Genomic DNA, 27,066 nt, shown 5'->3' on the forward strand with positions numbered 1-27,066 from the left:
ACTTGGACTCCAGTCAGACTTGAGTCACTATTTTTAGGACTTGTGACTTGACTTGATAAAATGGAGTAAGACTTGGGACTCGATTTGGACTTGAGACTTGTGACTTGACAAGACTTAATGCTACTCCTAAAAATGGATGTAACTGAAGTACTGTGATATTATCCTCAAATGTCTAACTGTAATATGCAGTAATCTACAGTACAACACAGTAACACAGAGGGAAGTACGGAAAACATGATCCTTTCATTTGAGTGCAGACAAAATAAGTGTTAAATGTGAATTCTTTCTGTTCTGACTGTAATGATTCACACTAAGATCTTGTCAAGACATTTAAAAAAGAAAAATGTGCATTTCTACAACTCTTATATAAATACTCCTATAAAATATACCATGACTTTTTCAGTACAATTTTGTTTAAAATTCATATAAATTGCAAAAATCTAAGCTTTATTTGGTACTTTGATTTAACGACTTGGACTTGACTTGGACTTATGGGCCAGTGACTCGATGCTCGACTTGGACTTGCCTGTATTTGACTTGGGACTTGACTTGGACTTGAGGCATTCAAAAGGACAACTTGGTCCCACGACTTGATTTTCGATACTTTTGACTAAGACTGTGCATTTAATTGATTGATTGATTGATTGCATTTATATAGCACCTTTCAAGACACCCAAAGCTCTTTACAGTTCATTATTCAGTCACTCCACACTCAGTGGTGTAAACTACTACTGTAGCCACAGCTGCCCTGGGGCAGACTGACAGAAGCGAGGCTGCCAATCTGCGCCATCGGCCCCTCCGACCACCACCATCACTCACGCTCACACCACTTTCATACTAGGCAATGTGGGTGAAGTGTCTTGCCTAAGGACACAATGCCAGTTTTTTGGCACTGGCACCACACTGTGGCACCTGGAACTCCCAGAGGTCTCCCATCCACGTACTACCCAGGCCCAGCCTGCTTAGCTTCTGAGATCTGACAGGATCAGGCTTTCACAAGCCAGTATGGCTTGTAAAAATTTGACATTTGATTATGATTTCGATTTGTGTGTCAAACAGTCTTCAAACTCATATAATAGAGTAGAAACAATTTAAAGCTTACAAAAAGTTTATGTTTGAATTTTTTTTAATATAAAGCATATGTATTTTATTTTTTAAATATAGAGATTGTAGAAGAGCTGGATATATAGTTTAAAAATAATAATTTGACTAATCGGGATTTCAGTATTGACCAAAATAATCGTGATAATGATTTTTTCCATAATCAAACCAAACCCTAACTTTAATAACCTGCTTCTGCTTACTTTACTTACTTTACTAACTAATACATGTTCTACTGCTACTGTTACTCATACTGTGTCCACATCCACTATTGCAATAGTTTCCAAAAAAATGCGGTAGAGTTCATCAAATTGTCCATGTGTTCTCAAGTCTGTTTAAAAAAACTGCAGTTGAAGATTAGTCACTTTCACAAGAAGTCTCATGCAATTGTGATGTGTTCTCTCTTGTCATTTGACCCTGGTCTGACCCCAGTTTAGTCCTGATGTAGTCTTGGTTTGGTCTTGTTCTAGTCCAGGTTTGGTTTCGGGTTTAGTCTCACTTTAGGCACAGTTTTGATGTGTTCTGTGTGCAAGTGTGAATGCATCCATACTGCCAAAACACTACTGTTAATATTCACTGTACAAATTGTGATTACAACAATTTCTCAGAGCAAAGAACAATTACAAACTACTATTGCTAATGATTTTCAACAAAAAGGTGAGAGGTGAGAATAAGTGAAAAACTGTTAGCTCATCCTTCAGATAAATCCACTCTTTTTGGTCAGATTGTGTTAAACAAAACACAGATTCAAGTCTAACAGAGCTTCAGACAGAGCAGGACCTACAGTTAGCATCACACCCCCAGGAAATGTGGATGACATCACCTCAAAAGTATCAATTAGGAATGATAGTGGCTTAATAACTACGAGGGGTTAAGTACTATTCAAATTCATCATTTGTTCATTATAAATTTAGACTGTCTTCATGCTTTAAGGTGACAGTAGCTCAGTTGGTAAAGTGTTTGTCCATTGATCTGAAGGTTGGTGGTTTGAATCCTGTGCTCCACTTAAACATTATTAGTTTTGTTTCTTTGTCAGGGACAATGCACATAAAACATTGAGCTACACAGAGAGGTCATATGCTTGTACTAGGTTATAGCAAAATTGCTAATTTCCAACTTCGGTCCCTGGACAGGTTGATGTCATAAATGCCCAACATGCCAATAAAATACAATACAATGTATAGGACAGGCTAATGTGTACACGTTTGTTTGGTTGAAGCCAATGTTTGGTCAGACATGCAAACATTTCATAATTAGTACATGATATAATTTGATGTGGGAGGCTGTTCCAGAGACTTATGGCTCTATATGAGAATGATGATTGACCAAAAGAGCTTCATCATCTTGGAGCAGTACACTCTGCTCTGGCTGTGGACCGTGTGGCTCGGCAGGTTTTCTCTGAAGTGAGCACCACAAACCTTCTCAATGGGGGGCAGCTGAGTATGATTTTGAATAATGTTAACATTGGTGAGCAGTCAGATCCACTAACCCACAGGTTGGCGGCTTATTTATAGTGCTGTTGACCAGGACCTGAGTGCAGTGTTTCGATTCTGTGTATTTTTATACTGAAATGACAAATAAATTCTGATTGTGATTCTGGTGTGTGAGTGTGAATGGGTGAGTGTTTCCTTGATATAAAGAGCTTTGCCTTGAAGGTGGTAAAGCGCTGTATTAAAATGTGACCATTTACCATTTTATTTGTTTAAAGACCAGCCTCATTAAGGTGTGAGCCACAGACAGGGGTCTCCAACCTGGAGCTCGACAGCTACCAGTAGCTCTTCACCTCCTTCCAAGTAGCTCCCAAACGGATTTCTGAATTCTGTGTATTGTGGATAATAAGTCAAATTTGGTTAATCAGCACTGTAAATGTATCATTTTGATGCCTGACTCAGTGCACCGATAAATGGATAATGGTTTATGTTTTATAAGCATCTAACTGTTTCCTGTCTAAGGCTCGCTGTGGCTCTTGTATTTACTCAGTTTCTTTTCGACTGCTGAAATTGATAGCTGTGTGGGGTTTTTGTTTCATAAAGATAGCTTACCAGAGAAAAAAGGTCGGGGGCCCCTGCCATAGACTGTATATATAAATGAGTGCTAGCCAGGTTCCAAATTTCCATTCTTATTGTTGACTAACTGCATTGTATAATTTATTTCTGTAAACGCGCGACTGCAGATGGAAACTGCCTATTTGACTCTAATCTGGTGTGGAACAACTCTGTATTTTCACAAGCTCTTCAAATAAAGAAGGGACAACGTACAGAGACTAACTAAACAAAATAGGAAGTATTCATGGGGACGCTTCCGGCTTCTATGACACTTTTTCTAATTGACTTTACATTGGAAAATTATCACCCCCATTATTTTGGTCTTTAAAATGTTCATATTAACCTGCTCTACATTAGGGTGACCATATTTCTGTTTGTGAAAACCCGGACACCTTACTGGGGGTGGGAGGTGGGGTCTCGACATTGAGCTACAGTCGTCTCTCGCTGTATGGCGGTTCACCTTTTCGCGGTCTCACCGTTTTGCAGATTTTTTATTTAGTGCAATTTTGTATGCTTTTTTTTTTTTTTACACAGCGTATGAACACGTATTGCTATTACAGGCGGGTAGTAATTACACTTGGATGGGTCAGGACTAAACCAGTTCCAAACCAGGACTAATCTTGGAGTTAAGAGAGAGAACGGCGAGCAGTTTGTCCGCAAAGTGCGATCTGGTAATTGCTGCGTTTAACTCCATGAGGTGTGGAACTGAGCGGGTCCTTTCTCCTGCGGTCACCTCCGAGCCCGTCCCCACAGTGAGTCCTGTTTCAGTTCTGGTTTAGTCCTGGTTTACTCCTGTTTTAGTCTTAGTTCAGTCCCAGATTAGTCCTCCTCTTCAGTCCTGGAATCAGTCTTGGGTTAGTCCTGGTTTAGTCTTGGTTCAGTCCACACTATGGCTCTATATATTTTCCTGCTTTTTTGTCCTTGGCCAATCAAATCCCATTAAACGGGCAGGTGCGGCGTTGTACTGCGCAGGTGCGGTCCTGTACTGGGGGTCTCCACAAATGGACCCGTGCAGGACTCTGCACTGTACAGCTCCATTATGGAATAAATGAATCTTCAGTTCGTTATAAAGAAGGAGGAAAATAACAAAAGGACGACAGCAGCAACAAGTTTTAAGAAGGATGTAAAAAATGTTGCACCTGTCCTGTCTGAAAAAAGTGTATAAAGTGTGCGTTAAATGCGCATTTGCGCTTCGGCATGTTGCAGACTGACCAACTGTGTTTGCTCGCTCCTTCTGAGTGCAGAGAGCTATGAGAGACGCTCAGTTTAATGGCCCAATGACCGGTAATGAAAACTCGGACATTTCCATCACTTCACAAAAACCCGGACACCCAGGACAGGACGTGAAAAACAGACATGTCCGGGGAAAAATGGACGTTTCATCACCCTACTCTACATGATCCTGGTGTTTTTATTTCGCTATTTTGTCCGTAAATGAATTCCTATTCCTGATATGGAACTTGGCACTAATTTTGAGCTTCATTTGACTGGAACTGAATGTTACGGGTGACGTCACACTCCCTTAGTCCGGTTCTTTATACAGTTTATGGTGTTATCTAGTTACAATAGAGCATTACCATGCCAACTACTAACTACAAACATTATACGGTACATTGTGGAAACACAGTTGTTCCAGTAATACTTTTAGTCAAACCCACATTTGTTTAACATGAGCACAGGACTCTCGGGTTACGTTTGTTTAGCACTTAGCGTGTCAGTTTACTGTGTGGTGACTGCGCTTAGCTTTAGCGTATCTCTGGTTTTCCCCACACGGCGCTCCGCTCATTCATGTGGACCGGAGATGGATGATGTTTGCTCTTTTTTGTCACAAGTGTCCTAACTGTGAGACACGCGAGGATACACAGAACAAGAGAGAGAGCGAGAAGATTTAGGAGAAATTTCCAGGATGTTTTGGCTTGCGTGGCTTGATTGCGAAGGCTAAACAATGCTGGCAGAGTTAGCCTAGCATAGCGTTGTCAGATATGTCATAGCATTGAGGTTACGGAGTCGTGGCGTGCTTTTTTGATCGTGAAATATAGTTTGTTTTGGAGATTGGGAAAGCCGCCGACGCCAAGTTAAAAAAAATAAAAATATGTAGAAAGAAAAGCGGTCTTTAATCATGTTGAGTTTTATCTGTGTAGCGACAGATAAAGCCTCCATCTGATACTGTGACGCAACGTTAGCTTCAGGTGGACAATCTTAAATCAAAGTCAGACTCGGACTACTGTAAAACAAAAAAGAAGTGGCTACAAGTAAAGTTTTGTTGCCTATGCGCTGATTCACATTATAATCTTGTATTTTTACGCAAAATTTACTGTTATAATGTTGTTCCCTCCTCAAAAACAGACCTCGAGTTCGGGGTCAGCCTTATCATCAGAAAATTCCTGTTCAGGTAGTGTTACAAATTGTTACAAATGAAATTGTATTTCAAGTTTTAAATATTTTAAAAAGTAAATATTAAAAGTAATAAATATATTAAACCCTTAAAATACAACAAAAATATTTGAGGAAATAATGATTTGGGTGGAAATGTCTGTCTTAAGTGGAACAGGGTTAATAATTGTCTGATTTTCAGGCAACAACTTGCAACATGTTCAGTAATTTGAGCTCTACAACCTTCATTTCAATTTTATTTTATCTTTTAATATAGCATCGGTGGGTTTGTAAACCAACAAATGAAGTAATGCTGGCCTTAGTTAATGCTGTTATGCATGATTAGGCGTTTTCCTGTCAATATCTCTAAAAATGTTGATGTTGCAGCCATTTTTAATTGGTAAACATCCAAAAGTTTACTAATTCTTCCCTGATATCCAGAGATTATTCCCTGTTGCTTTTATCAAATATACATTCAATTGTTCAAGAGAAATGTTGCTGACAAACCAATAGAAGAGGGAATGATTTTCTGACTAGGGGGCCTTCTGACTACAGGGCCTTCTGACTAGTGGACTTTCTGACTAGGGGGCCTTCTGATGATAACGGTGTAACCCTCGAGTTGTGTTTTGTTTCATTCACAATGTTTGAGTAACACTTTATTATTAGTCTGCCTGCATCTCCAAACCTCAAAATGCTCTTTACCACCTTGTGATGTCATGCAGTGGTATTATTGTACATTTTTACATTTCCTTTGACCTTTAGTTAAGTAGAGATTTCATTTCCTGGACTGAAATCGTCCAAATAATTCCAAATGTTTTTCATTTGCGAGAAAAGTTCAGCCTAAATCTGCAGAGTTTGTGTGAATGAAACAAAACACAACTCCAGGTCTGTTTATGATGAAGAAACATTATAACATAGATCAGAAAACTGCACAATAAATGACCTTTAAATGCACTTTTGCCAGTTGCTACAGTACTAGGGATGTAACAGTAACTGAAATATTGTTATAGTTTTCACATTAATGCTGTGGACCATCACAGTATATCCAAATATCTTAAATTAAAACTTATGGTGCAGCAACAGCTAAAAAAAAAAAATTATTAGTTAGGATTAGTTTTTTGGATTAAGTTTGAGTTCTTTGGATTAAGTCTTGTCAAGGCATTTTAAGAGGAAAAAGCAGCATATTAACAGTTTTGTTAACCTCCACAAAAATAAATAACATCAATATCGTAGCGTGAGATGTATATTGTGAAAATATCGTACCGAGACATTTGGATATTGTTACATCCCTAATCGTGAGCCTGAGTACACATAGACAGGATACATTTCTTAATTCATTTTCTTAATTAATGGACAGACCTGTGTAAGTGTGAAACGGGGAGAAAGAGGATAGAGACATTCAGACATTTGTGACTGGGACGCAAACACACTACCTACTGTATGTGCCAGGACTTACACCATTACACCACCAGTGAGCACGTTACATTTTTTGTTGGGTCTTAAGTTAATTCTTAAAAACATTTCAACTATTTAGTGTTTGATACATTCTTATGTGTGTTACATTTGCATACCCCCAATACACAGATGAACAAACTGGACATCTGGAGGCCAAATGCAGCCTTCAGACCAATTCTTGTTGGTCCTCAGTCCTCCTGCTGAATTGGCCCAACTGATCATAGGCAAAACTTTTTCTTACAACTTTTTACAAGGTTGTATAGAACATTTTCCAAGGAAAGAGAAATGCAGTGACTGTTTGTCCTTTTTCAAATGTTGCGCTTCGCTCATCTTCCCCTTCTCTTCTTCTTTCAGCGATGTCACAAACAAAAACAGAGTTTCTTTTGCAACGAACTGGTCATGAATTCTTGTCTGCCATTACAACATACTTTGTGCAAACTGAGAGGAAGCTACAGTTCGAAAAAGACGCTAAGAACCGCAGTGTTAGTTGAGTAAACAGTATCAGTGCGTGAGAGGCGAACATAAACCACATAATCCCAGTGCGCCAGAAAGTCAGTGACGCAAGAAACGTAGGGAGTTTGACTGGCAACCCAACAGCCAATAGACGCATCAAGAATCTTGGACTTCCGGTCATTGCGCAGTGCATACTGGGAAAGATTTTCGAAAAAGTGAGCATCAAACCGCCATGTTTGATTTTACAGTGGGATGTGTCTATTGACAAAGCCGACCTTTTCTAGTCTTTTGAACCATATCACTTTTGTTTCTGGTTCTGATATTGTCATATTTTAGGTTTGGGATTCGGACATTGTAATTGTGTGGTTGTTGGATCCTAACAGTGGAAAACAGCTCGAGAAATTTGTTTGTGAATTCCATAAATGCAAAAGGGAATCAGATGTGTGTGACTGCAAACCTCTGTTCAAACTGTTTCTCTTCCCAACGGAATTGAAAACTAGTGAAGGCGATGGGCAGGATTGATCCATGGGAAGGACGAAAAAGGAAACCTTTGACTGACTAAATCATCCTGAGTTTGCAGTGAACATTTTGTATGTGGAACGACATCAAAGTGGGATCCCGTTTGTTAAGTGAGAGGTGCAGAAGACAAACAGTCTGAGCTGCACTTTCTTGTTCTTGTGGTTTTACATCAACATCACGTCTTGGTCTCTTTGCAGTGGAAGGTGTTTCTTGGTGAACAGCTGGTGCCTTTCGCTTTGGCTTTGACTTTTTAAATTCGTAACCGAGCTTGAGTGAGGGATCGGGGTTTTGTTTTGTTGGCGCTCCACATATAAAATGTTCTCTGCAAACTCAGGATAATGTAGGCATAGGTTACCTTTTTTGTCCTTCCCATGGATCAGTACTGACCATTGCCATCACCTTTCACTATTTTTCAGTTCCGTTGGGAAGGGAAACAGTTTGAACGGAGGTTTACAGTCACACACATCTGATTCCCTTGTGCAGTTATCGAGTTCGCAAACAAATTTCTCGAGCCGTTTTCCACTGTTAGGATCCAACAACCACATGCATTGCGCAATGACCGGAAGTCCGAAATTCTTGATGAGTCTATAGTTAAAGAGGTAGCCTTGTTATCTGTTGGCTGATGTTTATCTGCCCCCACCACGTCCACAGTTGATGGATTTTCGTTCTTTTTTTTTTTTTTTTAGTTATCATAATTACAAGGCTGCTGTATATCTATAATTCTATTTTGAACTTTCAAAAAACAAATCCTCCATACAACCTTTAAAATTTTAATTTGACCACTGTGACCTCAATAGCATCATGCTGCATTGTGATCCAGAGCCAAAATGACTCTTCTAAGCTTTATAAAAGGTATGAAGTCTCTGTCAAAGCTGTGTATGTAAAATGCATAAATGTGAATGACTCGCTTCAAATGTTTTATTGGCTTAATAATGATAGTTCTGACAGTTTTGTAGTCTATAATTACTTCTAAGTTACTAATTTAATCTTTCTATTTTCTGATTCCTAAAGCATTCAGTCATTTTCTGTAGTCAAATCCAATCCACAAATCCACTTTTTTTGGATTTTCTTATGTCTGATTATTCAAGATTCTTCCATTTGATAAAAGCTTCACTTTCCAGCACTTTTCTAACTTCTAAGCTCTCAAATCCCTCTTCTCTTGACTTAAACTAAACAGATATTGACAGAAAGGCTCACATTTCTCGCTGTCCCATCTCATCTCTGCTAATTATAACATTAAAATCAGTCAGCCATGTCTTTGGCCTCGCATTAGCAGAGCACATGGTTAGGATTAGCTGGTTTATCCGCGCTCTCCACTCTCTGAAACGTAAGGCGATTTCATGCTAGCTCGAGTCAGAACGGCTTTACGAAGTAGAAGCGTCGGCCACCCCAGTACAGATTTAACGTTTGTCTACATTTTCTGTGTAATCTGTTGGCAAGTTGAACTTTCTTTGCACCTCGTGTTGTCAAGGCATTTAGTCTGCTCACATCAGAGGGTACAGTAAGCTACAGAGGCCAGAAATAACCAAGAGCAAAATTACAAATCCACAGCCAAAAATGAAAAATGGAGGCTTTGCACCGTCACGTGACCCCTATAGCAACGGTACCTACGCCGCCATGACACCAGGCACACTATGTCATTGACTTCAGCAGCATCGGACAAACATGGGCAGGTTTTGTTGTGTATTTGGTTGTTCTAGACGCTCTGAACGGGATAAAACCATCTGTTTCTTCACTATTCCTCTGGAAACTTACTCATCAGGAGCTCAAACAAGGGAATTATCGGAAAAAAGACGTGGATTATGGCTAGAAAACATAAACCATGAAGAGATTTCCTATGGTACCATCAAGACACCGGAAGTTTCATCAAGGTATTTGCTATTTAAATTGTTTCATAGTTTATTTAGTGAGAGAAGCACATTAACTGAACTAAAATGTAAAAAGAAAACATTTGCAGTGTGAGTGGCAGTAGAAACTGTATCTTCCAGCACATATAAACATGTCACTCGTCGTAGGACCCATGTTTTCTTTATTGTCTTGCTTATCCACAACTTTGTCTTCTAGAATTAATCGCTTTTTGCATGTGGATCTTTCTAACGTTCGCGAGGATATTTTCATGGACGATTCTTTCGAGGTTCGGTTCACAGACTCTTCGACTCATGCGTCATGTTGATCACAGGAGCCCAGTGTGGGTTCATTGAATCGTAAACTAGTGCAGGTTTTCCTGGATAAATTAATGACATTTTAGTTCAGTAAATGTGTTTCTTTCATTAAATAAGCTATGAAACAATTTAAATAGCAAATACCTTGATGAAACTTTGGGTGTCTTGATGGTACCATAGGAAATCTCCTCGTGGTTTATTTTTGCTAGTCATAATCCGCATCTTCTTTTCGATAATTCCCTTGTTTGATCCTGATGAGTCATTTCCAGAGGAACAGTGAAGAAACAAATAATTTTATCCCTTTCAGAGCGTCTAGAACAACAAAATACACAACAAAACCTGCCCATGTTTCTCTGATGCTGCTGAAGTCAATGATACAGTGTGTCCGGTGTCATGGTGGTGTAGGCACCGTTGCCATGGGCAAAGCCTCTGTTGGCTAATGTTTATAGAGCAAGCTTAAAGGTCCCATATGATGTTAAATCGACTCTTGTGAGCTTTAAGACATGTTTGAATGTTTCCTCCTCAAAAACAGACCTGGAGTTGGTTTGTTTCATTCACACGTTTGAGGAAGTCTTTATAGTGGTCCGCCGCATACTCCCACATCCCTTCATTACGACATGTCTCTCCAATGAGGTCCATTTGTTCTCCCGATAATTTATGTTATTAGGTTCTTCTTTCAGTCCAAGAGTTTGTTTTCATACCTTCCTCTTCCTCAGAATGGTCACGTAATGTTGCTGTGATGTGTCCGTTCAGCTGATTTATACAGGTTTTACACCAAAAACAACATTGGTCGTGTTTATATGATGTTTCTTAATTCTGAATTGATTGTTCTGAATTAAGTACCGTATTATACGCTCTGGATTATAAGACACACTGTCATTAAATGGTCTATTTTTGAACCCAACAGTGTGATGGGTGAGTGGTTTTGTTTGTTTGTTCGTTCACGGTGACTCTGGGCTTTGTTCAGTTGTGGCGTGTAGGGAGGGTGCTGTCTGGGACCAACGGATTGTTCGGTTCGTTCCTTCGTTCCGTTCCTCGACGGTGTGGAGTGATGAGTGTGTCTGTGGGTGTGTTTCGCTGTGCGTTCGTTGTCTGCTCCGTGCGTGTTTGCGTGTGCTGCAGGTGGTGTGAAGTCGTGCTGGGACACCTGAGTGGATTCGTGTATGGGGCGCTCTGGATTGTGGGGCACGCAGTCGTTTTTTAATGGGGTTAGAGGCTTAAGAGCGTGTATAATAGCCCAGAAAATACAGTAGTTCAGGAAAAAAAAAACTAGAAATAATAATTCCAAAATGAGGTTTACATGGAAAACATGTTAAATCGCTCAACATCTGGGGGTCAGGAAGGACAGGGGGCGCACAAACGTATTTACGTCCACTGGAAGAAAGCACACATTTCAGCTCCTACTGGCTTTTTTGTTATCTCGGTTTGTCGTTACGCCACAGACACAAACATGATCCAAACTTTCTTCACACTCGTTCTGATAAAGAGAAGGAAAGAGTGTCGGAGAAGGAGGAAGAAGACAAACTGAATGTGAGGCTGCTCTACCTCAGTCCACTCCCGCATCCCGCTCACAAATCCAAAGAGTCATGGATGAAAGTTCAAAGACACGACTGGTGGAATTAGATCGTCCGGATCACGTTAGAAGGGCGACACAACAAGCATGAACCGTCGACATTTTTAAGAAGAGTAAACGTTTACAGGACTGAGAAATAAGTTAATCTGGCTTTAAACCATCCACTTACTTTGGAAAATAAGTTTAATTCCGAATAATCATTTTCATGGTCTTTTAAAAGCGGAATACATTTTTATTCAGAGTTAAATTATTTCTATTTGGAATTAAAGCTCTCATGCATACGTGGCAATTAAACATAAAACAAAACAAAAAAAAAGAACATTATTGTCAAAATATACCAGCTTTATTGTAAGTAAGTAGGCAAGAAGTCCATAGAGGGTGGGCTTACCTCTCCACAGATTTGAAGATACTTGTCAGCTTACTCCTGGAGACAACCTGAACAGAGAGTCTTAAAGAAGAGTCTTGGAGAGTTAAAACAGTTCTCAGACATGTCTCTTTATTGGTTCAAGCTGGTACAGGTCTCTGATTCAAGTTGATTTACATGATTCAGCCACACGGCATCTCTTCACGTCGCCCCTCGACGATGTCCCCTTGACGACGTCCCCCAATGAAAACACACAGAAAAACAGGTGGCTTTATACCAGCCATCTGACAGATATTAACTTGCTGCATAACTTGTTGTTTGAGCAGAAACATACACAGCAATTTTGACCCGACACATGTTTATCATAGATCGGCATATGCTAAAAGTTTCAGACCCACCCCTTTGCTGTCCCATATACACTCAAAGTCCACAACAACATCATATCCCAACTCCATTGAACCAGGTCTAAAACCAGGACTAAACCAGGTGTAAACCAGGACTAACCAGGACTAAAATCAGGACTAAAACCAGGTGTAAACCAGGACTAAACCAGGACTAAAACCAGGTGTAAACCAGGACTAAACCAGGACTAAACCAGGACTAAACCAGGACTAAAACCAGGTGTAAACCAGGACTAAACCACATCTAAAATCAGGACTAAAACCAGGACTAAAACCAGGTGTAAACCAGGTGTAAACCAGGTGTAAACCAGGACTAAACCAAGACTAAAATTAGGACTAAAACCAGGTGTAAACCAGGACTAAACCAGGACTAAACCAGGACTAAACCAGGACTAAAACCAGGACTAAAACCAGGTGTAAACCAGGACTAAACCACATCTAAAATCAGGACTAAAACCAGGACTAAAACCAGGTGTAAACCAGGACTAAACCACATCTAAAATCAGGACTAAAACCAGGTGTAAACCAGGACTAAACCAGGACTAAACCAGGACTAAAACCAGGTGTAAACCAGAACTAAACCAGGACTAAAATCAAGACTAAAACCAGGTGTAAACCAGGACTAAACCAGGACTAAAATCAAGACTAAAACCAGGTGTAAACCAGGACTAAACCAGGACTAAAACCAGGACTAAAACCAGGTGTAAACCAGGACTAAACCAGGACTAAAATCAGGACTAAAACCAGGTGTAAACCAGGACTAAACCAGGACTAAAAACAGGACTAAAACCAGGTGTAAACCAGGACTAAACCAGGACTAAAAACAGGACTAAAACTAGGTGTAAACCAGGACTAAAATCAGGACTAAAACCAGGTGCAAACCAGGACTAAACCAGGACTAAAACCAGGACTAAAACCAGGTGTAAACCAGGACTAAAATCAGGACTAAAACCAGGTGTAAACCAGGACTAAACCAGGACTAAAATCAGGACTAAAACCAGGTGTAAACCAGGACTAAAACCAGGACTAAAACCAGGTGTAAGCCAGGACTAAAATCAGGACTAAAACCAGGTGTAAACCAGGACTAAACCAGGACTAAACCAGGACTAAAATCAGGACTAAAATCAGGTGTAAACCAGGACTAAACCAGGACCAAAATCAGGACTAAAACCAGGTGTAAACCAGGACTAAACCAGGTCTAAAATTGGGAATAAAACCAGGTGTAAACCAGGACTAAACTAGGTCTAAAATCAGGTGTAAACCAGAACTAAACCTTCACTTCAAAGTCCAGACAACACAACATGTCATTGAACATTGCACTCCTTCTATATTGCATGGTGAATTAACATGAATGAAACTTTAAAAACACAGAGAATAATTCCCACATACTCAATGCCCCTTTAAATCTTCACTGTGCTACAAAACCGACTCACTAACAATGCAGCTGAAAACAACTGGCAACATCTCCAAACAATTTCAGATTCCCTTTGGCTGTTGTCGATTCTGTTTTGCTGACCTTTAACCTTCCGCGGTGTTGTGGCACAAACAGGAAGCCCCATAAACCCAACAGGGGGCATTTCTCCACAATGCCCAGCTCCATCTGATAGGACGGGCCCGTACTGTTAACCCCAAACCAGGCTACAAACCCAGGGCCAAAACAACAGAGCCAGCCCAGGGGAGCGCCAGGGACAATGGACCACCGTAAAAGCTTTAAACACAACAATAAAGTACGGTGGGAACAGAGCGTCGAGTGGGCTGGTTGTAAATCTGTTACTAGCAGAGGAGTTAAAAATGTACTCGAGTAAGAAAGTGTAGTTTAAAAGAGAAACCTTATTTGGACATAACTGATTTCTGTTTGATCACTCACGTATTCAGACTGATACATGATTATAAGTATGTTCTGGTGCCTCCAAATGGAACAAACTGCTCAAGTAACTTTCAGGAGGTGACATGTTTAGTGGCAGTTTGTAACCAGAATGTTACACGGTGAGACTTTAATGGTCACATTTTTATAAAGCGCTTTCACACCTTCAAACCTTCAAGGCGCTCAAAGCTCTTTACAGCAAGGAACCACTCACGCTTTCACACTCAACCAAGTGTTGTTGTTTTTTTTTTTTTTTTTTTTATGTCGATATCGGGATTCGAACTGCGAATTTTCAGAGCTGCCAACCTTTGAAGCGCCAACCTTCGGATCAGACTTTAAAATGTATATATTTGCCAAAAAGTGTTTACTTATTTTTTTATTCTACCCTGGGGCGGTGCCAGAGAAAAAAATATGAACGGTCCACATCTGTACACATCTGCAGCAGTATCGATATCGGTAATTGTGCGTGCGTGTATTAGCTGTAAAATGATGTCGCCGTTCTGACAATCTACTCGTAGTTTGGAGCTTCACCTTTTATTGTTTTGTGTGCACCGCGCCTCCTCCTGTACGCCGCGTGGACTGTGTCTTCTCGCGTACGCCGCTTGAGCCACGCCTCCACTCGTACGCAGCACGGGCCGCACCTCTAGACTCGAATTAAAACCAGGACTAAATCAGGACTAAAACCAGGTGTAAACCAGGACTAAACCAGGTATAAAATCAGGACTAAAACCAGGTCTAAACAAGGACTAAAATCAGGACTAAACCAGGTCTAAAATTGGGATTAAAACCAGGTATAAACCAGGACTAAAACTAAACAGGACTAAATCAGGACTAAACCAGGACTAAACCAGGTCTAAAAGGTCAGGATAAACCAGGACTAAACCAGGTCTAAAACAGGATAACAGACTAAACCAGGACTAAACCAGGTCTAAAATTGGGATTAAAACCAGGTATAAACCAGGACTAAACCAGGTCTAAACCAGGACTAAAATCAGGACTAAACCAGGACTAAACCAGGTCTAAAATTGGGATTAAAACCAGGTATAAACCAGGACTAAACCAGGCCTAAACCAGGTCTAAACCAGGACTAAAATCAGGACTAAACCAGGACTAAACCAGATCTAAACCAGGATTAAATCAGGACTAAACCAGGTCTAAAACTGGGATTAAAACCATGTATAAACCAGGACTAAACCAGGTTTAAACCAGGTCTAAACCAGGACTAAAATCAGGACTAAACCAGGACTAAACCAGGTCTAAAATTGGGATTAAAACCAGGTATAAACCAGGACTAAACCAGGTCTAAAATCAGCACTAAAACCAGGTTTAAACCAGGACTAAACCAGGTCTTAAATCAGAACTAAACCAGAACTAAACCAGGTCTAAAATCAGGACTTAAATATGGACTAAAACCAGGTCTAAACCAAGAATAAACCAGGACTAAACCATGTCTGGGGGAGCTGGAAATATTGTACTGTATTTTGTGTATAATTTCCTTTTTTATAATAATACGAATGATTTTCTTATGTTTAAGACAATAGATGAACAATGCAATGGTAGGAGAAACACAATCTTTACAATATCTTTCCATTTAAATTGAACTATAGTGTGTTGAATCGTCACACACAATTCCCCAATAGTACACAGTATTGTACAGATCGAGTAGTGGATTAAAAAGGGATCAAGGTAAAAAGTCTCAAAGCTATTACATATCTCTCACAAATGCATTCAAAAAAACAATTTAGGTGGAAAAAATCCTGGAAAAAGTCTGTTTATATAAAGATTAAGATGGTCCTAGATTACACAAAATGGATTCTTCTAAGTTTTAACATCTTCTTTCATTCACACAGCTTGAGTAATCCTTTATTATTAGTCTCTCTACATCTCCAAACCTCTAAATCCTCTGTTCCACCTTGTGATGTCATGTAGCTCCCTCAGTGTATTCAAGAGATGTTCAAACCCAGAGAGACTGAGGACAATCTGAGAGGATCAAGCATCGTTCAGAAAGCTCTTGTGAGGACCAGCCTGAGAAGTCGATGCGTCTCCATCAGAAGTGATAATCTGTGGAATATTCTAGATAAAACTTTAAAAGGTTCTAAACCATTTGACACATTTTAAAAGATATATAAGACCAGAATTATAGAGCAATATAGAGAAATACAACAAATCATATTTTAGCCCATGGAACTTACAGAATAACTGTAACCCTCAATTATATTGATATATTTAAGTGTATTTATAAACCAATAGGTATAAATGGGTCCAGTCAAGCAGAAGTAAACAACAAGGCCAAAAATTCAAGTTAATGCATCTGATATAAAAATGTATTGAACAGATACATATGTACTCTAGTTTATGAAACTGTTGACCTTTTTTCTGTACCATTTTTGGTTCTAAAGTTCCATATGTTTTAAACAGACCATGTATGAAACATGGAACAAAAATTATTTCCCAAATTTCAAAGACCTGAAAATCATGTCAATAAATGGATGTATTTCATCATATCTTGTGTTATTCCATCTTTGAACTGCTGATGAAGGGACAGGATAAAAAAAAAAAAAAAAAGTATTTAAAATGATAAAAATTTGCTTGGAAGGACTGACATATTTTATAGAAATAGTTTCCTTTCATTTTGAAGTAATATTAAAATATTCAGAAGAAAAAAGTTGACAAATGATGTAAAATCCTGCACCTTCTACTTGTTTGCACAATTTTCCCTCCGTTACTTTTCCCTCCGTTACCATGACCTTTCTTCATAAAAAATCTCATGAGTCAAAAAGTAAGAGGTTTTTCAACCTAATCTTGTACCATATGGTAGAAAACTATATGAAGCAAATATTCAAACCAGTTTGTTAAGGATATGGAAGTGAGAACCAAGAGTTATCACTGTTTGGATTTATTGCCCCAAAAGTGCTGCATATTTCATTCCTCCGTTACCCGACATGAGTTTTTAATTTTTTTATCAACAACTTGAAAGAATCTCACAGGTTTAACTTGACCCTGTTGGAGTGTAACTCTTTCCTACATTCTGATACTTTACTTATTTCAATAGTCCCTCTAGTTTCTGAATAAGAGACATTTGAATGTCAAAAATCTGCCCCTGTTTCCCTCCGTTACCACTTGACCAGACCCAGATATTAACATGTACATGGTCAGTGTGTGTATGAACATCGACGTATATTGGATTGTGTTCTGTATTGTGTATGTGTATACTAAAAGATATAGGGACATTTCCTTTCCTGCACTCAAAAGATGAGTTTTGTGTTGTTTTCTGTAAATAGTTTTGCTGTCTTATCTCCTGTTCTGTATGTTAATAAGGTTTGGCAAAATAAGTGTTAAACTTCAGTCTAAACCCCTTCGGTCTGTAAAATAAGCTTAGAGATTTGCATTAACTGCATTTTGTGTGTGTGGGTGTTAAATCATTGTAATATGATATATGATTATGTTAATTGACCAAAATATAAACTAACTAATTAACTAATTAACTAGCAGTAGTTTTCAAGTTTATCACTTTTTTTTAACCTTTTCTTCAGTAGAAATGGGCAATTCCAGGTCTGAAATTATCAATATGGTTCTAGTGAAGGTGTATGGAGTTAAAAAACACAGTGGAGCACTTCCTGTATTACCAAATGGAACTGAAATCACAAGTCCGGGTATGTTTGTGATGAGGAAAGAACATTATAACAGAAAATAGTTTAATATTGACCTTTAATGTGCATTTAAATACATATAAAAATACAAAAACGCCACTGACCAATTCATATTCTAACAAGTAGTAGTAGTAGTAGAAGTCCTTCAGTCCTAATTATTACTGCACAATACCTCAAATAAAAGTACAAGTACCTATTAAAAGCTGTGTATACAACGTACTGATAGTAGTAACTGAAAGACGTCATGAGATGTGCTTATTTGGAGATTTGGGGAGACTGTTTATTTAAGATCGTCTCCGGTTTTGTACTCCTGTCCAACTTGTTAAACGAATACAACAAGTACTTGTAACTCGGCCCATTAATCCACCATGCACAATCAGCTTGAAAACACAAAAACTCATCGCAGGAATCTCCTTCGTGTGCCAACATCGCCCCACGTCCACATCGCCGCTTTCTTCTATCAAAACCACACACTTGCCGCACGGTTAAGTCATGTGTTTGTCTAATACATGGGAAGTCATTAAGCCAAATATCGCAAGAACACAGATGAAAAAAGGCCCAAACGAGTGCAGACACTTCCAGTAAGATGGGTTTTCAGGGGAGAGGAATGCGGATCGGTTGCCAGGTCCAGGAGATGTTTTACACATGATTGGGCCATGTAGAATAATAAAATGTGAGTGAAAGTCGCTGATTCATGCGTCAGAACTTGGTGAGGGGTTTTCTGAGTGGTTCAAGGTGGGAAGTGGAAATGAGAACTCAAATTTGTTGGTGAAGAAATAAAGACAGAATTAAGTTGGTGGCGTAGCGGTTAGGAGGCACGCACACACAGAGAGAAGTCTGTGTACGTGTCCTCTGGGTTCTGTGAATTTGCCCACCAGTAAAACCTGCACCTTCTCGTAAACGGGATCTCGAATCTCGCTGGATAAATAAAGGTTAAAGAGAAAAAACTTGAAACACATTTTGAGCTTCCAGTAGGTATGATTTCCTTTAAAGGCCCCGTATGTTCTGATCTTTGTTATAGTGTTGTTTCCTCGTCAAAAACATACTGAAGTTGTGCTTTGTTTGTCTCTCAAACACTCTGTTCCACCTTGTGATGTCATGTGATAATACAGGAAGTGTGTTTTTAAACTCCATACACATTCACTAACATAATTTGGATAATTTCAGCCCTGGAACTGCCAGTTTTTACCCAACAGAATGTAAAACTGTTCACATAAAAACTGCTGCTCAATGACATCACAAAGTGGAATAGAGCATTTTTAGCTTGGGGTTAATTTAAAAAAAAACTTTTAGTGGTTTGTATGAAAAATATACACCACCTAACTCCATGATGCGATTGCTTTGCTAGAAATGTTCCACAATATTGCATTAAACATCTCTTTACAGAGATAAGGTGACTCTATTAGTTAGTTACAAGTTACAATTTGGATCTGTAGAAAGGTAACTGAGTAAATGCAAAAACAAAACAAAACAAATAATAATAATGTTTAATGGCATACGCTGGAACATTCCAGACAAAGCAATAACATTTCCATTCTCTCCAGCGACAAGGTCAGGAATCAGAATCCACTAGACAATTTGCAAGAACCCAGAAAGTTGTAGGCCGCCCACCGGCCAATCAGCTGTGAGCTGTGAAGCCATGATGTCAAACTCAAGTGTCTGTCTGGGTCCCTTTTGTGGAACAGTAAACAAAGCGGTCGAGATGGATGTAGACGAAAGCCATATTCACACGGGATAAATACAACCTGGGCACGTGTGGTCATTTGTAAATTACCGCCCCACGTCTGTGTTACTTGCAGCGCATTTGCACGGGATAAACAAAGTCCGTAAATTACTCTGTTTTACTGATATTACGACCGGATATGTCATAACATCGTAACATCCGCTTCTATCTCTTTCGCGACTAGAAAGAGACTAGACTAGTACTAGACCAAGACTAAACCAGGTCTAAACCAGGACTGGTATAGAACAAAATCGAGACTTAACCAGGACTAAACCAGTGTCGATCTAGCGGCCGAGTTGCGTGGATCGCTCCCCTCCCCCTGGTTCTCAGTGTGGATCTAGCGGGTTCTAGATCGCCCCCGCCCCCTGATATGGAGGATAGAGTCTAACTAGTTATTCACTGGTTATATTATTTCAAATGTTCCTTACCGCTTGTTGCTCCACATGTCATCCAGACCATCATCCTGTAAGAATTTTCTCTCTTCTTGGACCTCTTCCTGTTTCTGCAGATCAGTTTACATGTACTGCGATATGGGGCTGTATTAGAATTTGCCCCTTTAAAAGCTCAAAACTGCTCATCAAAATTTCTACCGCAGCCTCCATATTCAAGCCGTAAAGAGATAGAAAAGGTGCAATTACCGCAACAAACACTGAGATGCAGATTCACACGGGACTAGTGTTATCACCTGTGTTTGGTGAAATATAGTCGGTCATTTTCGGCGTAATTTTTACTTTACAAATTACAGACATGGAGCATTCACACGGGATTAAGATCTCAGGAATCCTTCGCAATTATTACAGTTCACCAAAGGTCCACAGGTTATACTAATCCTGTGTGAATAGGGTTGAAGACAAACATTCTGTGTTGGCAACGATTCCTGAGATTGAGGATTTAAAGCCGGAACAAAGAGAATGTTTGGTGAAGTTTATCTTCCTACGGGATTTGGCGCATTACATACGCCACGACCAAACAGCAGCGATTGGTTAAATAAAAAAGTACCCGCCTACCATTGAGCGAACGAATCCTAGTGCTGTGAGGTCAGACGGTTTCCACAAAGTGAAACCAGCTGATTTAATGACAGTGCGTCTTATAATCCAGAGCATCTAATAGCCCGGAAAATACGGTAAATAAAAATGAATAAATTGACCCTAGTTGGCCATCCTTATTGTGGCATAAGCACAGCCATAAAAGTAATACACACAAGCACAGTTACATTACATCCCTATCTCTAATTTGTTCTTATTTTTTCTTTTAACCCGGCCATTTATATCATGAACACAGACTCCAGGTTAATACATTCACACTTTATGTTGAAATCACAAACATTCAAATATTGAATCATTCATTTGTTCAGTACAAGAACCAGTAACAGAACCACAATGATCATGTTGATTGTTCTATTTTCACTCTGCCTGTTATACATTTTTTTGGCCTCTTGATGGCGCAGTGGAGCACATGAAGCACCTTGAAGCATCAGCTCAAGAGTCGAGCAAATGGATGGAACGCTTCAGTGCTTCATGGGGCTTCATCTCGCCATCACTACCTAACCAGAGCCAAAATTGGACCTATTGTATGATCTGGACTAAAAATGTTCTAACCCAAATCTAAAGTAAAATCCATCTCAAACTATGAACTAACTCACTTCTTTTCCTCTTTGTCTCCACAGCCTTCAAAGCCAAAATCAAGGAGGTCAAGCGCGAGAACATGGACCGCAAAGTCATCCTCCAGAAGCGCAAGAAGGCTATCAAAATGGGCACGCTGAAGAAGAAGGACCTGAAGAAGCTGGTCCTGAACCTGAAGAACGGAGCCGACTGCCCCTGCCAGCAGCTGGACAACCTCAGCCCCCAGTACCTCATCATGGGACGCAAGGTGGACCAGCAGTTCCTCCTCACCGGCATCCACAAATGGGACAAGTCCAGCAAAGAGTTCAAGAAAACCATCAAGAAACTCAAGACCTACAAGTGCCCCGCATTCGAGAACGTCTTCTAATTACGATTACGAAAAAAAAAAAAAAAAAAAGAAAAGATGGACTTGCACAAATGTTAAAGCGGAACTCAGTATGTTTGGTAAATGAACTGATTCAGAGACTGTGATGGTCGGTTGGGTGAAATATGAGCGTTAGAGAACTTAAAGAGTTTTATTATGTTAAAGCTGCATTGTGTAACTTTTCTGGTGGTTGCTCTGTCCACCAGATGCTTTGCTCCTTGTAGATGTTTTTGCTTTGTCTGGAATGCTTCACAGTATGGCGTTAAACCTTTCTATCTTTGTGGAGACGTAACCAGACAAAGTTACAGATCAGATCTGTTTTTCTAGGTATTTTTGAGCAATAAAACCACCTGCAATTGAATAAATGTAAATTAGAGGTGTTTAATGTCATACAGTGGAAAATTCCAAACAGAGCAACGTACGGAAGCCGAAAGGGGTCACAACAAACGCAAACGCCGCAACAAATACAAACGTGACAACACAACAAAAAGCCACAACAAACCAAAAAAAGTCACAACGAAAATAACCGTGGGACTCTATTTTAATTCAAATGCCGCAACAAATACAAATGCCACAACACAAACGTAAACGCCGCAACACATTAAAAAGCCACAACACATCAAAAAGCCACAACGGAAGTGACCGCGGGACTCTATTTTCTGACGGACCGATCAAGCGGCAAATGAAGAAGAAGAACTACAACGTGAAATGAATAATGATAAAACAATAAATTGCTTTTACTTATGTTTCCAACTTCTCCGTTCCTTTACTTTTCATGTTGTAGTTCTTCTTCGGAAAATAGAGTCCTGCGGTCACTTCCGTTGTGGCTTTTTGATGTGTTGCGGCATTTGCGTTTGTGTTGCGACGTTTGTATTTGTTGCGGCGTTTGCATTAAAATAGAGTCCCACGCTCATTTCCGTTGTGGCTTTTTGTGGTGTGTTGTGGCTTTTTGTTGTGTTGTCACATTTATATTTGTCGCGGCGTTTGCGTTTGTTGTGACCCCTCTCGGCTTCCGTAGAAATGACATATCCGCAGGAACAAGCAAAATGACGGACCCCCAACCGAAAAGTTACATAGTTCACCTTTACGTCTTCATCATCAAGTTTAGTTAATCTACTCCAGATTTCAAATGAGTCCATGAATCTCCTTTGTGTTTTTAAAGACCATACGTTCACCAGACTTCATCTTTTTGCGCAGACTGCCGTACTTACCATTGTTTTTTAGTTTCATTCAAGTATTTCAATGAAGCTTAGCAGTCCTGTCTACTTCGCAGTTGGCTCTGGATCTGGAAGAAAATTTTCCATTCATTTTCACCATGGGCTTTCCGAATTAAAGAGATTAAATGCGCGATGGAGGCTAACCAGCTGTGTGGTAACTAATCTCCGTAGCATGGTTATTTTCAGTCCAAAAAGCACACTTAAAACTTAAAATTCAACTAAACATTTTAAGATCTTTTTATAGTTGTGGTCAGCAGTTACTACACGGCGGATTGGCCCTGGACGAGCTTTCAGACTTTTAGTATTAATTTTCTTTGGAAAGTCTACTGGGAAAATTACTGTAGGAACCAATTGGATGCAGATGTGATCCTGTAGCGCCCCCTTATGTTTTGGATGGCCACTCCAAGACACGTACACTGTATTAAGTGATATTATAGCCAATACCAATGATCGTTAAAAAGCCCAAGTATCTTTGAGTCTGAAATTTTCTGAAAGCAAGTTATCGTTAAGGTACACTGTGTAACTTTTTGGTTTGTGATCCGTCACCTGTTTGTTTCTACGGATACATCATTGCTCAACCTGGAATGTTCCATAGTGTGACATTAAACAGCTCTACTTTACATTTTTTGAAGTACAGGTGGTTTTATATCTTAACTAGAAAAGCACTCAGAGAGCGCAGACCTCCGCCAAGGACTACAGTCCCCCTCATATTAATTGTGTTTTCCATAAATATTTGTCTCGTATCTTTCAATTTGGAATATGAAAGAGGATCCGATTGTCCATCCCTGAGTCAAATTTCATGGGTTTTGGTCAATAATTAACCCAGATATTGAGAAACAAAATTTTTGGCCCCATTGACCACAATGTTAACTAAAATTTCAAAGTGATCCAGAATCCAGAATTTCTTCCGGATCACCCCCAAAATGAAATCAGTTCTTCCTTTTCACATTTCCAACAAATCCTGAAAATTTCATCAAAATTGGTCCATAACTTTTTGAGTTATGTTGCTAACAGACAAACAAACAAACAAACAAACAGACAAACGCCGGCAAAAACATAACCTCCTTGGCGGAGGTAAAAATACTGAAAAAAAAAAACGTTCTAACTGTGAGCGGCATCGCCTCTCCACAGATCTGACCTGTAACTTGGTCCGGTTTGGTCTCCATGAAGATAGACACGTTTAAAGCCATACTGTGAAACATTCCAGACGAAGCGGTCACATCTCGACGTTGAAAAGCAGTTGACGGACCTTCCACCCGAAAAGTTACACAATACACCTTTAGACAACAAGCTTCCCGTGGTTGTATTTCTTGATTTTCACTGTAACGTGAAGAAATGAGACGCGTAACTGAGTTCTGCTTTAAAGGAAAATCCTTTGCTTTATATTTTGTCTGTTTATATATCTATATATCTTTGTACATTTACAGATTCCCTTTTGGACATGTTAGTGTTTTGAATGTGCTGAGTGGTTGGGTTACTTTTCTATTCGCTTTGTTTTTATATGGACTCAAGAAGATAACCCCTCTCACTGAAATGATTGCCAATATATTTGTAGGCGTATTCTTGTAATTTTCCGCTCAGATTGTGTTGTTTTGTTAGTATAAAGAAGCTAAGTCAAGCATCTTCTAAGAGATTGCATAAGTTGTCAAAATGGGATAATGAATGAATGATGATAATGAATGGAAGTCAGTTTTAAAGGGACATTGTGTAACTTTTCTGATGGAGGGTCTGTCAAATGCTTTTCTTCATGGAGATGTTATTGCTTGGTCTGGAATGTTCCACAGTATGGCATTAAACCTTTTTTTATCTTCACAAAGACCAAAACAGATTAAGTTACACGCCAGATCAGGTGGAGAGGCTGTTTTTTGAGCAATTTCTGAGCTATAAAACCACCTGTAATTGAATAAATGTAAGGTAGAGCTGTTTCATGTCATACTGTGGAACATGACACAGCCATAGAAACAAGAAAATGACAGACCTTCAACCAAAAAGTTACTTAGTGCACCGTTAAAATCTTGATGACGTGTGGTTTTGTGGCTCGCAAATTCTATAAAATTTAAATCCATCAAACAACGGCATTGCTGATAAGCTAATTGAGCTAATCTCTTCTAATGGAATTGTCAGTTTGGAGAAAAATGAGATAATTGGAGCAAAAAGAAAGAAGAGAAAATAACATGGCAAGAATAGTATTAAAAATAAAAAGGTAGTTACTGATTTCTATTGATTTCCATTCAAAATCATAGACACATCTCGTGTTTTAGATGGAGGCTTAGGGTGGATTCACAAAGGTGCATTATGTAACTTTTCTGTTGGAGGGTCTGTCACCTGCTTGTTTCTATGGATATGTCATTGCTCTGTCTAGAATGTTCCGCAGTATGACATTAAACACCTCTACCTTACACTTATTCAATTACAGGTGGTTTTATAGCTCAAAAGTACCTATAAAACCAGACGTTCTGACTGTGAGCGGGGTCGCCTCTCCACAGATCTGGCCTGTACCTTGGTCTGGTTGTTCTCCATGAAGATAGAATGCCATACTGTGAAATATTCAAAATAATAAATAACAAATAATTTCCCTTGTGAATCAATTAAGTTTGTCTTAAATCTATTCCAGACAAAGCAATAACATCTCATCATCATGGAGAAAAGCTTTTGACGCACCTCCACCAGAAAAGTTACACAATGCACCTTTAAGGGCCTGTTGACACAAGAACGCTTGCAGGTAAAAACGACAAAATATTTTATCGGAAGTCCCTTTCGTTTAGACCAGGCATATCCAAACTATGGTCCGGGGGCCAAATGCGGCCCTCAGACATTTGTTTCTTGGCTGTCCTCAGGTCTTCTAGGTGAATTGCATCAATTAAAAATTACCTTGCATCAATTAAAAAATATTTTTTTACTGCAAGTTTTTTGAAAATCTACTTTGATAAAGCTAATACTGAATCTTTAGTGTGTGGTTTTGAGGATCTTAGCATGAATAAAGACTGATGGCTCATTCTAATGTGTTAAACATGCACATATTTCCATTATTCCCTGTACTGAGCATCAGTCTACAGCCCTCAGTCGGCCCTCTGCTTCATCTGTGTTTAGATATGTGGCCCTAGATGAAAAAAGTTTGGACATCCCTGGTTTAGACCAAACTCCAAAGTGGAAAAGTTAAATACGCTCCCCGTAGCATTTCCGTCTACATCGCCCAAGATGCAAAACTCTGGTCAGATCTGCTCACGTCGCGTATGCGTTTACGTCACATACATACAGTACACAGAAACAAACATATCGGATCATTTCCATGCATTCAATCTAATAAATTTACAGGAGGCATACCAGCAAATCCACAGAATCTGCAGAGACACTATTAGTGAACAGAAGAAGAATCTGCAATCACCTCTGTTAAATTCTGGATGCACCAGTTCATCGCAGATGAGCCAGACGACATGCAGACCCAATCGAATTCCACACACTTTTGCGTCACCGTATGCATGCTGATTTCCTTCCGAAAATGCTCGTCTAAAAGTGAATACGCGACGCCGCTTTTGCGTCTTCTGTTCACACCGTCATCATATAAACGTAGCCCAAGTCCTGATGTAGACATGGTTCAAATCTACTCCTCGTTTAGTCGTTTTCTTGGCCAAATCCCAATTTGAATGTGATGTTGTCACAAGTATGAACGTACCAAGCATCTGAAACACCAAATAAACCAATATATTTTCTTTAGTTTTACATAGGACCTGAATAATAATTTGAAATACTAAGATTTAAAGATGCTACAATGAGCCTTTGAACGTAGCGCACTCTTACTTCTTGTACAATTTCTAAGGTAGACAGTCAGCCACAACATCACAGGTCGAGCAGTTTTGGTGAATAAGTTATTATGAGCAGATTTCAAATGCAGTACGGTCATTTCCACATTCAGTTGTTACTTGAAAGAGTATTGTAACCAGCCAGTTGTTTTTGTCTGTTGATTTAAATGGAGAAATGTAGTTACGGTAAAAGCAAAAGGTAAAAAAAAAAACAACAAAAAAACTGAATTGTAAATGTAAATGTCAACACAATGTTTTATTTGTTTTTCCTGGTTCGTTTTAGCACTATTTTTGAATGATTTGAATGTCAGCGGGTCATTGCTGCCTATTACGTGTACATACAAATTTTACATAAATATAAGAAAAAATGAAACCGAATT

The 27,066-nt window shown here is 39.3% G+C and overlaps 1 protein-coding gene across 1 annotated transcript in view; it reads left to right on the top strand.

Annotated features, from left to right (window-relative positions):
* sfrp1a (secreted frizzled-related protein 1a) overlaps positions 1 to 26,254 on the top strand; it is a 61,188-nt gene extending 34,934 nt beyond the window's left edge. Inside the window, exon 3 of the mRNA XM_020931035.2 lies at positions 21,350 to 26,254. Within this exon, the coding sequence (XP_020786694.1) occupies positions 21,350 to 21,672 (323 nt within the window). The 3' untranslated portion in view covers positions 21,673 to 26,254. The remainder of the gene's footprint in view (positions 1 to 21,349) is intronic.
* The last annotated feature ends 812 nt before the right edge of the window (positions 26,255 to 27,066 follow it).

Source organism: Boleophthalmus pectinirostris, unplaced genomic scaffold (assembly GCF_026225935.1).
Source record: "Boleophthalmus pectinirostris isolate CB_2022bp ecotype Guang Dong unplaced genomic scaffold, ASM2622593v1 HiC_scaffold_4, whole genome shotgun sequence".
Lineage (NCBI taxonomy): Eukaryota > Metazoa > Chordata > Actinopteri > Gobiiformes > Gobiidae > Boleophthalmus > Boleophthalmus pectinirostris.